Source organism: Staurois parvus, unplaced genomic scaffold (assembly GCF_062004578.1).
Source record: "Staurois parvus isolate SC_StPar_1 unplaced genomic scaffold, SC_StPar_1.0 ptg001349l, whole genome shotgun sequence".
In the NCBI taxonomy this organism is placed as follows: domain Eukaryota; kingdom Metazoa; phylum Chordata; class Amphibia; order Anura; family Ranidae; genus Staurois; species Staurois parvus.
In genome coordinates, this window is record NW_028319145.1 from 2,400,971 (window position 1) to 2,415,730 (window position 14,760).

The following is a 14,760-nucleotide window of genomic DNA, read 5'->3' on the forward strand; positions in this document are numbered from 1 at the left end:
GAACCCTGGGGTTGTGCCATTGTTTAGGAGAGGGAAGATGCAGCACACCGCTTATCTGCGAGGAGAGCATTCTTCTAAAATGTTTGACCTGTTCAAATACCTCAACCTCCCCATCCTGAGGTTTGTAGCCTGGACTATCACAGCTCCTCATAGACTTGACATAAATGCAGGACAATGCTCACAATGGGGTTGCAATCCTCTACTGATCACTATTCACCCTCCTGCACCTTTGAGGTGAGAGCAGAAGCTTCTTCTGAAGCCTGCAAGTTTATAAAGACCCTTGAAGATAGTGTAGCCTGGGGGGCCATCAGATGGCTCCTGGCCTGCTTCAGACTGTATTATCATCTCTCTATCAGCCAGACTGTAGTGTTATCTCTGTTCATTATAAATTCTCTGCACTCCTTGTACATTGACTGGAATTGTAAAGTCCATCTTTTGTATCTGAACATCTTATCATAACAATTCAAAATCTTAACTGGCATTAAAATGTTTATTGCGGGATTGCCAATGGACTTTTCACATACATATTTGAACATGCAGTTCCGAATGCCTGATAGTAACCCCTAGTGTTCATGTCACCGAGCATTCCAGAAGGTCATATGGGAACAGACTGTGGTACAGCTGTCAGGGAGCCATGGTTATTTTTTTGTTCCACAGATACATAACTGAACTTTAGCTTTGCAGGTCAAAACAATTCATTGACTTTAGAAAGACCCAGTTCCTAAACAATTCATTTCAACAGCAGTAATGCGTATTTTTAATTTTCTTTTTAATTATCCTTTTATTGGTTTTTCAAGCATTTATAACAAACAAGTTCTATAGGTGAATATAAATCAATTGAAGAGAAAACTAAAAAAAAAAAATAACAGGCTCATCGATGAGAGGGTCAGAGGTACATACAATGTCTATACAGAAAAGTGAGATGGCAATCAGTCTCAAGCAATGTGAGCGTACAAGTCAGAGGTATATGTATCCCATGGGTCCCAAACTGCCTCAAATGCATGAACAGAATTAGCGTGTAAAGCAGTTAGATACTCATTAAATGCGCATTTAATATTTTATGCATGTATTTACCAGTAAAAGCCTCCCTTGTGTAGACATACATAAGCCCTGAAACTGCTGCTGGGCGCCGCCATCTTGGTTGTGATGTCAATAGCCCCAGCAGACTCGGCTATAGCAGGGGTATTGAATTAAAATTCATGGAAGTCTGGTCAGTAAAATTCAACCTGTGAATGACAGTGGTGGTAGGGTGGATGGTGGTAACCCAAGAGATGACTCTGGAGACTACAAGCCATCCGGGCAGGGGTAGGAGGAAGCAGGGAGAGACACTCGCAGTGGAGTGGATAGGACTGTAACTTGGTCTGGGTTTGGACTGTGGTCTGCCATTGATGTTCAATATTTTTATTGAAAAAGTTCTGAAGTACAATCCAATGTAAGATAACTGCAACATTCTAGGAGAGCATTTAAAAAAAAAAGATATAACTTCGACTGAAGATCTACTAGCATCCTTTTAGAAAGGAAAGTACAAAATCAAAGGCGCTGTGCTATTTAATAATTCCTGCTAATAAGAAACTGGGGGGCATACAAAGCCTGACATTTCCTGTCTGCAAACGTAAAGATGAACTTTTGGGCAATAAGAAACGTTTATGTATTTTTGTTAAAACGATTACATGTATTCTGGATGTTGTTATTGTAAGTACCTCATGTTTTCTTTCCATGATCCCTAGACTTTTCCATCATCCCCAGACTTTTCATCATCCCCAGTCTTTTCATCATCCCCAGACTTTTCATCATCCCCAGACTTTTCATCATCCCCAGACTTTTCATCATCCCCAGACTTTTCATCATCCCCCGACTTTTCATCATCCCCCGACTTTTCATCATCCCCAGACTTTTCCATCATCCCCAGACTTTTCCATCATCCCCAGACTTTTCCATCATCTCCAGACTTTTCCACCATCCCCAGACTTTTCTCACCATCCCCAGACTTTTCTCACCATCCCCAGACTTTTCTCACCATCCCCAGATTTTTCCCACCATCCCCAGACTTTTCCCACCATCCCCAGACTTTTCCCACCATCCCCAGACTTTTCCCACCATCCCCAGACTTTTCCCACCATCCCCAGACTTTTCCCACCATCCCCAGACTTTTCCCACCATCCCCAGACTTTTCCCATCATCCCCAGACTTTTCCCATCATCCCCAGACTTTTCCACCATCCCCAGACTTTTCCACCATCCCCAGACTTTTCCACCATCCCCAGACTTTTCCCATCCTCCCCAGACTTTTCCATCATCTCAGACATTACAGAATATTGTAAGCCTAATGAAGTGAACATGGAGAGACAAGCATATGGATGACTTTATGTGCTGGTGTCCCAGATTTGTCTATTCAGCAGGCAGGGGCAAGTAGACGACATTGCACTATCCCCCCTATCTCCATCACCCTTTGCAATTTAGTTGGGTTCTACCTAAAAACAACCAAACAAAAAAAAAATACTGCTTTGCTTTTGCTCACTTGCTTTAGTGCCGCCGTTCTCTGATTTCATTGGGAACTTGCTGTCACTTCCTGGTCCTTGCAGACAGCCATATATTAAGGCCTCCTGGGATGTGTGAGAAGTATCTCAGGAGGCTGGTAAATATTGTTGTTCTTGCCAAGGCAAGAGTGCAGGATGTGTTCTCAAAAAAAGTAATAAAAAAAAGCATTTCTGATTGTGAGAGAGGAGGGGGTGGGAGTGGAAGGATGGAAAGTGGGCAGGAAGGGTAAAGGGGTTACTCTAGGCCAGTGGTGGCGAACCTATGGCACGTGTCCTGCAGCGGGCACGCAGAGCCCTCTGTCCGCGTGCTAACCAAGTCGCCCCAACAGCCGAGCATCAGATAACAGCGCACATAGGGGCCATGTGCATGCTTGAAAAGGCCAGGCAATGACATCATGAGTCCTGACTTGCAGTCAGTGCGCTGCCAAGGATATATATATTGGACTGGCTGTGATTTTTAATACATTAGTTTTTATTAACAGCTTGTGCTTGTGGTCAGTAGAACTTTGCCCCCTTGTGCTGGTGGTCAGTAGAACTTTGCCCCCCCCTGTGCTGGTGGTCAGTGACACTTTGCCCCCCCCCTGTGCTGGTGGTCAGTGACACTTTGCCCCCTTGTGCTGGTGGTCAGTGGAACTTTGCCCCCTTATGCTGGTGGTCAGCAGAAACTCTTGTTATTGTGTTTTTATTTTAAGACAATATCTTTAGTTTCCAAGGGTGGGAGAGGTCTGAGGTGTAAATGGTGATTACAATGTGTGACCAGCTTGGTAGGAACATCCTGTGTTCAGTGTTTTGTCCATCTGAGCACCTTGAAAACGCTTTGCATGCATTTTTCATGATGAAAAAAGGCTCTGGACAGCATTGGGAACTGGAAGAGTTAAAAAAAATGTAAACCGCTTATAAACGCGATTTGTCGTGTTTGAAACACTGATAAAATCGACGTCTGAACGCAAGTTTTTTGCGTTCAAAAAAATACTGTAAACTCAACTGCCTGTAAACGACTGTAAACTACAATGTGTAAATGGACACGGGCGGACTGACCATTCGAGCACTCGATCACTTCCCTGGGTCAGTAGGGGGCCCCATGAGATGCCCCTGGTACCTTTCATAGGCTTTTTTGGGTGTGGTTTGAGTGTGGGCGAGGACACAGGGGCCCCATGATCCCCTATTGTCTGGGGGCCCTATGAGTTGTCAGTCCACCCCTGCATGGACACATAGGAAAACATTAGGGAGCGTTCAGGGGCTGCTGAAAAAACGCAGAACAGATCCTAAACGTGAGTTTATCAGCTGCAGTGTACATAAGCCCTAATAGAAAAAAAAAGTGTTCTCTTCTACTTGGTAAGTAGATGTGTAAATCACAAGACTGCCTTAACAGAATAGCAAATTTTTTTTGGCAAAGCAATTATTACATAATTAGTGTGGTGTCTTCTGCTTTAACACCGTTACCATGGTCTGATGGAAAATAGATTTCATTTGGCATATAGGGAATGTTTGGCTGCAGATAAAAAAAACCCGTAAATGTATTTTGTGTCGTTAAATGACAGAATGACGTGTGCCAGTCATGTATGAGCGCTTTGAACATATTCGATTTCCATTTGACAATATTATGTTTTTATCGGCCTTTAAATTGCACATTTTCCAGCCCATTGAGGTGACATTGGCAGCCTTATCATCATCCATGGGAGGAATGTGTTTGTTGTACCTGTAGAATTGTGCTCACAACGTGTAAAGGCTGGACTTTAGATGAAGTGTGCCAGAGCCGCGTGTCACTGCCGCTTGCACAATATCCCCGAAGCTTGTGAAAGAAACAAAAAAAAATAATAAACCACCAATAATAGGCTGTCCTTCTGCTTCCTCCGAGGAGATCAGAGTTCAGTGACATCCGTACATCACACTTTCTGTTCTCTCCTCAACAGGCACAGACTCTGACAATTCCTCCGCAGAATTTGCCGACACCAACCAGCGGCTCGCAGACATGACCCTCACCAACCAGAGCATGACACCCGATGAGGAGGGAAGTCTCCAGGAGAATGGATTGAAGAAGTACAGGTGATTTATTATGTCAAAAGACATTTGTGTGACGAGTGTGAAGTGCCACGGCCATTGATAGTAGGACATGGAATGCTTGTTTTTCTGTCTACAGTTTTTCTGGATCATACTGGTGCTTGGTGTGTAACTCAGATCTTCACTGAAACTAAACTTCTACATCAGGGGTGTTCAACCTTTTGAAGAGTGGGGGCCACTTAAGTGATTTGGTAAAGGGTTGCAGGCCACAATGAAATGAAATGTTTCAGAATTTAGAATAGCATAATGAAGATTTTAAACAACACTCTGGATCATCATTCTCCATGAGTTGGATGTTTAGCCACTGTTTAATCACAATCACAAATATAAAATGTTTTACTAACCTGATGTCCATTAATCCCACTTTTGTGCTCAGGTGTGACCAGCCAAAAAAGCTCTGAACCAGTATTGCAGCCTTCACTATATCAGGGTATTTCTCCACAGTCCTTGTTTTGGCCGTTCAAGGGATGGCTGCAATCTAAACCAGGGGTCTCTAAACTTTCTAGACAAAGGGCTACTTTACTATCCTTCAAACTTTGGGGGGGGGGGGCTGGACTGAGGCCAATGGGAGGATAAAGTACCCTGGCATCAGTGGGAGTAATCAATGCCCCATAATTGGTATTAGGGGAGGTATGGTGTCCCAACATTGGTTTCAGTGGGAGGAATAGTGTCCCAACATTGGTGTCAGTGGGAGGAATAGTGCCCCATCATTAGTATTAGTGGGAGGAATAGTGCCCCATCATTGGTATCAGTGGGAGGAATAGTGCCCCATCATTGGTGTCAGTGGGAGGAATAGTGCCCCATCATTGGTATCAGTGGGAGGAATAGTGCCCCATCATTGGTGTCAGTGGGAGGAATAGTGCCCCATCATTGGTATCAGTGGTAGGAATAGTGCCCCATCATTGGTATCAGTGGGAGGAATAGTACCCCATCATTGGTATCAGTGGGAGGAATAGTGCCCCATCATTGGTATCAGTGGGAGGAATAGTGCCCCATCATTGGTATCAGTGGGAGGAATAGTGCCCCATCATTGGTATCAGTGGGAGGAATAGTGCCCCATCATTGGTATCAGTGGGAGGAATAGTGCCCCATCATTGGTGTCAGTGGGAGGAATAGTGCCCCATCATTGGTGTCAGTGGGAGGAATAGTGCCCCATCATTGGTATCAGTGGGAGGAATAGTGCCCCATCATTGGTGTCAGTGGGAGGAATAGTGCCCCATCATTGGTATCAGTGGGAGGAATAGTGCCCCATCATTGGTATCAGTGGGAGGAATAGTGCCCCATCATTGGTATCAGTGGGAGGAATAGTGCCCCATCATTGGTATCAGTGGGAGGAATAGTGCCCCATCATTGGTATCAGTGGGAGGAATAGTGCCCCATCATTGGTATCAGTGGGAGGAATAGTGCCCCATCATTGGTGTCAGTGGGAGGAATAACGTCCCACCATTGGTGTCCGTGGAAGGAATAGCGTCCCACCATTGGTGTCAGTGGGAGGAATAGCCTCCCATCATTGGTGTTAGTGGGAGGAATAGCGTCCCATCATTGGTGTCAGTGGGAGGAATAGCCTCCCATCATTGGTGTCAGTGCGAGGAATAGCGTCCCATCATTGGTGTCAGTGGGAGGAATAGCGCCCCATCATTGGTGTCAGTGGGAGGAATAGCGTCCCATCATTGGTGTCAGTGGGACGAATAGTGTCCCATCATTGGTGTCAGTGGGAGGAATAACGTCCCATCATTTGTGTTAGTGGAAGGAATAGCGTCCCACCAATGGTGTCAGTGGGAGGAATAACGTCCCACCATTGGTGTCAGTGGGAGGAATAAAGTCCCACCATTGGTGTCAGTGGGAGGAATAGTGCCCCATCATTGGTGTCAGTGGGAGGAATAGTGTCCCATCATTGGTGTTAGTGGAAGGAATAGCGTCCCATCATTGGTGTCAGTGGGAGGAATAGTGTCCCATCATTGGTGTCAGTGGAAGGAATAGCATGCCAACATTGGGAAGAATAGTGTCCTAATATTGCTGTCCATTGTCCATGTAATAGATGGGGGGTGGTGGGTTGAGCTTTCACCTGACTGCTTTTATGCCTTGGATAATCCAGCAGTGAGGTTATAATTCCAGATCCTGTTTCTGTCCACGTGGGTGTTTTGGATGTGTGTTCCCACTTTTGTGCGTATCTTTTCCTTCTGTTACATTCTCCATAATATAAAATAAATATAACATCCAGGTGGGAGACTGAGAGCCGAGAGCTGATGTGCAAACCCAAGAACTCTTTGCAGAGATCTCCCCGGTGGAGTCCCTGAGAGACAGTTAAGAGGTGATTTAACTCATTCTCATCAGCACAGAGCCCCATACAGCGTGAAAATCCATTTTCAATTTTTTTTTCTGTACTAGCACCGAGCTGCATGTAGTCAGTTTCATTAAGAGAATGAATATACATCGACTGTATAGACCAGGGATAGGCAACCTGCGGCTCTCTAGCTGTTGTGGAACTACATTTCCCATGAGGCATTGCAAAGATTACAAAACTGACAGTTACAGCTATGACTTGCAGACGCATGATGGAACTTGTAGTCCTGCGGCTCTCAGGTTGCCTACCCCTGGTATAGACTCACCCACACAACCCAGTTTGACAGGAAACAGGAGCCTGGCCGAGCTCTTATGTCTGGGGCACCATCCATGCATACATGTCAAATGTGGCTGTGCGGGTGAATCCATACAGCCGATGAGTATCCATTCACTTAAATAGACTGCCTGCACACAGCTCAGTGCTAGTACAGACAGATTTAGGCCTCTTTCACACGGGCGTTCAATATGTCCGTTTTTCATTTGTCTGTTTACGGATGAAAAACGAACCCCAATGTAATTCTATGGACTTGCGGATGTAAACGGATGAACATCTTTTTGCATCTGTTAACATCCATTTTTTTGAACGGAAGAAACCCTATTTTTCTTCCCCCAAAAAAACAGAACGGACAAAAAAGATGATGTAAACGGACCAAAAACGGATGTAGACAGATGAAAACTGATCTAAACAGATGAAAAACGGGCAAAAACCGTATGTAAATGGATGAAAAAACTTATGTAAACTCATCCTTTTTCTTTGATAAAAAGTGACTGAACTGAAGAAAAAAAATGAACCGCCCGTGTGAAAGGACCCTTAGTAAATCGCTCTTCATGCTTTATGGGACTCTGCGCCAATGTGAATGAGCCCTTCAGTGTACCTGTGTTCAGTTTAAAGCTGATAAACTACTACTAAACCCAAAGAGTAAATACCAAGGGGTATTAACTGTAAATGACATCAAGTATAAGTTTTTGGTGAATTCACACACTCAGAGGTACAACAAAGGACTCATTCACACATGTGCAGAGAGCCGAATACCAGGAGTGACAGGTATGTGTGTGCAGCCACCTGTACAAATCAATGACAGGCTTCGGCTGTACCCTGGTGACCTCACATCCAAGTGATTACTTGCATACAGGGATGCATGAGCAACCAGGGGCGGACTGACCATTTGGAAACTCGGGCACTGCCCGAGGGCCCTGGGTCAGTAGGGGGCCCCATGAGATGCCCCGATACCTTTTTCATAGGCTTTTTTGAGTTTGGGCAAGGACACAGGGGCCCCATGATCCCCTATTACCTTGGGGCCCCATGAGTTGTCAGTCTGCCCCTGTGAGCAACCCTTCTTTTTTTTTTTTTTTTTAATCTAATCATGAGAAACTTTGGAGTGCCATTCCATTGAGAACTATTTGCATCCTTTCTAACTACATAATGTGAAAGATGAAAAAGCACCAACCTTTTCTGTTCAATGTGTCCTCACACTTATACATAGTTGGGACTGTTAAAAAAATGAAATAAACACAGAGCTGATTGTGGCCACTTGTCCTTTTCAGTATTCTATTGCTGAGTATGTCTGATTTGGGAGCCAAAGAAATCTGTTCTCATTAACCAGTGAGGTGTGGGGGGGGGGGGGGGGGGGTCGTACTTATCCCAAGGACTTCAGTACAGCCAAAGTTCAGCAGCTTCCCCATTATAGCTTTCAGTACAGGTATCTTTGGAGTACAGTGATGGAATTTTCAGCGGTCATACACAGAGGTCTGCTAATCAACTGAACCTTTTCAAACACTTTTTTTAATTCGTCTGGAGCCCCTCTTTAAAATGGAAATGACTGGTGATGTCTCTTGGTGCCATAGTGACATTTAGAGTTCAGGGGTTGTAGAGATTTCTTTTGGGAAATAGCTTGAGTTCCTATGTTTTATAGCTATGCTGATATGACTTAATAGTTTCGTTATTTATTGCCCAAGCTGATCATTATGAATTCTAAAACTGGCTGCAGAGACCATCACCCCATACTATAGCAGCTTAGCCAACTGTTCTTCACTAGGGAGTGCTTACTCAGAAGGGTAGTTATATGTAGTGGACAGTCAGAATTCATCAGCTCCTGGATGGACTCCAAAAGACTGAATTTTCTTTGGTTACTGCCCTTCAGAATCAGGAATTATTAAAGAAGAATTCCAGGTATAGATATTTTTATATAGTTACATTGGTCCATATACCATATGTGAGGTCCTTCTGGAAGCTGAAAACCACTATAGTAGCCACCTCTACAATGGCGATCTCCACTAGCTTCCGATTCCTATGCCAAGTGGCTGCCCCATTGCATCGTGAATACAAGAGGTCCCCATGGACACACACACCACAAAACAATACCTGACAGAGGCGCTAACTGCCCACCGCTCCATCCAAAGCTATGCCTTTACATACATCTTGACTGTGATAGGACCGAGTGTGAGGGAGATTGTTATCCAAGGGGGAATCACACTGTGTGCTCTCCTGAACATTGCCACATCAGCAGATAGGTGAAGATAAGGCTGCTGATGTAAGAGGTCAGTTTGGAAGACCTTCAGTACAATATGAACAGACGCAATAATAAAATAGCATCACCTTTTACCTCCATGCTAAAGGTGAATCTAGACAGACTGTTCAAAAAGAACTGTCAGATGGGAAAGCATTCATCTTCCAAAACGTATTTAAAGAAAAAATTCCAGGTATGGATGTGTACACACAGTTACATTAGTCCAGCTTGAACCAATTAAAGTATGCATATGCCATACCTGTGGAATCCCCCTGGAAGCTGGAAATCCCTATAGGAAGCTGGAAATCCCTATAGTAGGCACACCACTAAATTCTGGGTCCTGTGCTGAAGAGCTGCTCTGCTGCATTGCGAATACAAGAGTTCGCTCGTTCGGCAGGAACAAACGTCAGAGATTGCGTTGCATTTTCTCAATAGATGCAAAGCATTCTTTGATTGGATGAAGGGAAGAGTGTGATGTCACCATCCTGCCTCTCCACTTTGTCCAGTCAGGGAAAGCTTTGTATCAATTGAAAAAATGCAACACAATCTCTGAGTAGTACTTGTGCCGAGCTGAAGTTACGCAGTTTGTGACGAAACGCGTCAGTGGCATGCTTGCATGACATCATTATGCTGGAAGCACGAGGTCAGCCATTTTACTTACTGTGCACTGGATGGATGTTTCTTCTTAAGGGGGCAATCTGTAATTTTTTCAAATAGGCGATGATTCTTGTGCACTATGATTGAGCACTTTTATGAATATTCTCTTTTTATTGGGGTGCTTCACTATGAGATATCTTCATCCCTCCCCTAATATATGATCTATTGAGTGATTGGCTTTGAGTTGTGAAGATAGAAGGAATTCTTGAGTTTTGTCTTTTAAAGGTAGAAAATGACTGCCTTGCTCAGTCTGCTTCCAGAGCAGACCAAGATGTGCCAGTTGATTTGGCTTTAGAATTTTATAGAGAAGTCTCCTGGGAGGCTCGGGTGCCAGCATAGTCAATGCTGGTGTTATTCTATTTCCCGGCTGACTTGGAATTGCCTCGGAATAAAACAGGATCTGCTTAAGTTTGGTTCTTAAAAAGTAAAAATTGATTGCCCTGCTCAGCCTCCTTCTGTCACATCTTCTACCCAATTAAGCGGCCTAAACATGATAACCAGGGGTGGACTGACAACTCATGGGGCCCCCGGGCAATAGAGGATCATGGGGCCCCTGTTTCCTCGTCCACACTCAAACCACACCCAAAAAGCCTATGAAAGGTTCCAGGGACATCTCATGGGGCCCCCTACTGACCCCGGGCCCTCGGGCAGTGCCTGAGTTCTCCAATGGTCAGTCCGCCCCTGATGATAACAATTACCTTCTGTCTTTGTGTGCTTTATTTACAAACGTCTGCACTTCTAATATTTTCTTCATTGTCTTCTAGGACCTCCCTGCCAGCCCCTATGATCTCTAGAAATAATTTCAGCGTGTGGAGCATATTAAAAAAATGCATTGGACTGGTAAGTGTGACTATACGTTTGTTGTGACCTCTAACCCCTTCATGACCATAATGAGACTTCATAAGTCTGTGAGAACGTTCTTTAACCTTGCAGGAGAGAACTAGGAATGGCAGCTGTGCGTGTTCCTACATTTCAGACCTGCTTTTAATCCAAAAAATTAGTTCTAGGATTTTTTATAAGTTAAAGCTAAGCTCTAGCTTTGCCTTCAGTCTTGCACAGCTATACAGGGTTCCTCTCCTGTACTTATCTTTCCTTCTCAGCCTGACTGTCCCTGTCTGGTCCTTTTCATTCATTGGATTTCAGTTCTTTCAGTCATGGATCAAAATCAAGTGGTGTTACCTAGAGCAGCCTCAAGGAATGCCTACAACTCAAAGCCAACATCAAGACATGTTTGACATTTGAATAACCCCGTCCACAGGTAAAATCTAAGCAGATTAAATTTAGGTTTTAACTGATGCATTGCAGTCCTGCTAAACTTGGTCTGGGCTTGTAAACTGTAAGAAAAAAACTCTGGTCAGAGTGGTTAAGAATGAATTGCTCCTTAGTTTCTGCAGCTACCGTGGTCAATGTGGGTTTGCTTTAAAGCTCATTTACTGCTTGTTAGGAATATGTAAATACTTGAACGTACATAGCATGCTTCCACAAGCTTTTCACCCCAGAGGAACCATTGAAATAGATTTCAGTTCTCATGGAACCCTAGCTTTAATTTAACAATTGGGGTCAGAGGGAAGAACGTACCTTATATTGGTGACCAGTGAGAATAACGCCCTCCTTACAGTGGTGGTGAGAATCAGACCCCAGATCAGAGAATCAGACAGATCATAAGTGTCATGCTGATGGCTTTATCAAGTGGTAGTGGATCTGGAATTATACAGACACCATCAAGTAAGAGGTCAGTTAGTCACAGCTCAGGGAACCCTTAGTAACCTCCTCAAGAACTCTAGGGTTCCATGGAACCCTGGTTTGAAAATGGCTGTTCCATAACCTGACCAGGTTCACTTCAAAGACAGACTAGGAACCATTTTTGAGGCGTTTACAGTCTAAAAGTTTGCCCATCACTGGTCTTCCATTATGTACTGATTGGCTGCAAAGGTGGCAGCAAGCAAAGATAAGACCATATCCAGCTGGGCATTGTAGGTACTTGGGGATCCTGTACAGGTGTATGGGAATGAGAATAATACCCTGCTGTACAATTTTGGTTTTACAGAAGAATTGGGATGTTCCTTAAAACTGTGTGTGCTGCGTCTGGTTTCCCAGAAGGCAGGAAAACAAATTAAAATATGTGAAATGCCAGTTGTAATAGCCTCCAATAACCTGGATGTGTGTTTGGAGACAGGTGGCAGATTTTGTGTATTTGGAAGCTCTTTAGAAGCAGACTGTTAAGTATTGAATTTTAATCTGTATGTTACGTAACAAATGGCACCTGGCTGCCTGTGCCCATTCCCTCTTATGTTCCCTCTGTTGTACATGAAATAATGCTGTGTAATTATACCCAGCAAAGCTTTCTCGCCTCATACTCCTTGTACAATGAGATTGCTGCTTGTTCCAAAACAAAATCCTGGACCCATGGTGCCGGGGCAAGACTGATTAATATACCTAATTTATAAAGCCATTTTTAAAATGCGAAAACAGCAGGATTGTGTAGCTAAAACATTGGCACATTAAGCTGGTATGGTGCCGTTTTATTGCATCATTGTGAGCATGACGGGCGGACTGACCATTTGGAAACTCGGGCACTGCCCGAGGGCCCGGGGTCAGTAGGGGGCCCCATGAGATGCCCCTGGTACCTTTTTCATAGGCTTTTTTGAGTTTGGGCAAGGACACAGGGGCCCCATGATCCCCTATTGCCCGGGGGCCCCATGATTTGTCAGTCTGCCCCTGGAGCATGATCAACAAACCCTACACCCACAGGGGAGATTTACTAAAACTGGATCACTCAGAATCTGGTGCAGCTGTGCATGGGAGCCAATCAGCTTCTAATGACAGCTTGTTCAGTTAGGCTTTGGAAATATAACCTGGAAGTTGATTGGTTTCTCTGCAGAGCTGAATCAGATTTTGCTCTCTCCAGTTTTAGTAAATCTCTCTAAAAACTTTTCCAAAGCAAAAACTCCCCCGCATGCTGGTAATTAAAGCTACTGAGTGCTAAAACCATTTAATTGATTACCAGGAATTCTTTCACCCGCTGGTGATGGTCATGTGACTATTACCAAATTATTGAGCATTGGAGCAGAATTGTTAACCAGCTTTGGATTGAACATCAGCCTTCAGGAGAGACCAGTGTTGAACCATTGGTCATGTGACCATTGCTGAAACCTGAATCACTTGACCAGCCTCCGAGAGCACAGTTCTAAGGACTGAAAGAGACTAGTATTTTGTGCTCTGCCTCAACTTCACCTATAAATGTTATATCCAGTTATATTCTGTGTATCCAGGAAAGAATCCAGGACTTTTTTAAAGCAATCCAGTGAGCTGGCCAGAACCAACTCTTGAGGGAGTCTATTCCACAATTTCACAGCTCTCACTGTGAAGAAACCTTTCCGTGTTTGGAGATTAAATTTCTTTTCCTCCAGATGTAAAGAGCGCCCCCTTGTCCTCTGTGATGACCTCAGGGTGAATATTTCTACACCGAGTTCACTATATGAACCACTGATGTATTTATACATGGAGATCATATCCCCCCTTATGTATTATACATGGAGATCATATCCCCCCTTATGTATTATACATGGAGATCATATCCCCCCTTATGTATTATACATGGAGATCATATCCCCCCTTATGTATTATACATGGCGATCATATCCCCCCTTATGTATTATACATGGTGATCATATCCCCCCTTATGTATTATACATGGAGATCATATCCCCCCCTTATGTATTATACATGGAGATCATATCCCCCTTATGTATTATACATGGAGATCATATCCCCCCTTATGTATTATACATGGAGATCATATCCCCCCTTATGTATTATACATGGAGATCATATCCCCTCTTATGTATTATCCATGGTGATCATATCCCCCCTTATGTATTATACATGGAGATCATATCCCCCCTTATGTATTATACATGGTGATCATATCCCCCTTATGTATTATACATGGAGATCATACCCCCCCTTATGTATTATACATGGCGATCATATCCCCCCTTATGTATTATACATGGAGATCATATCCCCCTTATGTATTATACATGGTGATCATATCCCCCCCTTATGTATTATACATGGAGATCATATCCCCCCTTATGTATTATACATGGAGATCATATATCCCCCTTATGTATTATACATGGTGATCATATCCCCCCTTATGTATTATACATGGAGATCATATCCCCCCTTATGTATTATACATGGAGATCATATCCCCCCTTATGTATTATACATGGAGATCATATCCCCATTATGTATTATACATGGAGATCATATCCCCCCTTATGTATTATACATGGAGATCATATCTCCCCTTATGTATTATACATGGAGATCATATCCCCCTTATGTATTATACATGGTGATCATATCCCCCCTTATGTATTATACATGGAGATCATATCCCCCCTTATGTATTTATACATGGAGATCATATCTCCCCCTTATGTATTATACATGGAGATCATATCCCCCCCTTATGTATTATACATGGAGATCATATCCCCCCCTTATGTATTATACATGGAGATCATATCCCCCCCTTATGTATTATACATGGCGATCATATCCCCCCCTTATGTATTATACATGGAGATCATATCCCCCCCTTATGTATTATACATGGAGATCATATCCCCCTTATGTATTATA

The 14,760-nt window shown here is 43.7% G+C and overlaps 1 protein-coding gene across 4 annotated transcripts in view; it reads left to right on the forward strand.

Annotated features, from left to right (window-relative positions):
* Positions 1-14,760, forward strand: part of OSBPL2 (oxysterol binding protein like 2) — a 149,146-nt gene that overhangs the window by 99,518 nt on the left and 34,868 nt on the right. For all 4 annotated transcript variants that reach the window (XM_089661518.1, XM_089661521.1, XM_089661520.1 and 1 more), the window contains exons 3-4: positions 4,450-4,582; positions 10,869-10,944. In XM_089661518.1, the coding sequence (XP_089517644.1) occupies positions 4,450-4,582; positions 10,869-10,944 (209 nt within the window). The remainder of the gene's footprint in view (positions 1-4,449; positions 4,583-10,868; positions 10,945-14,760) is intronic.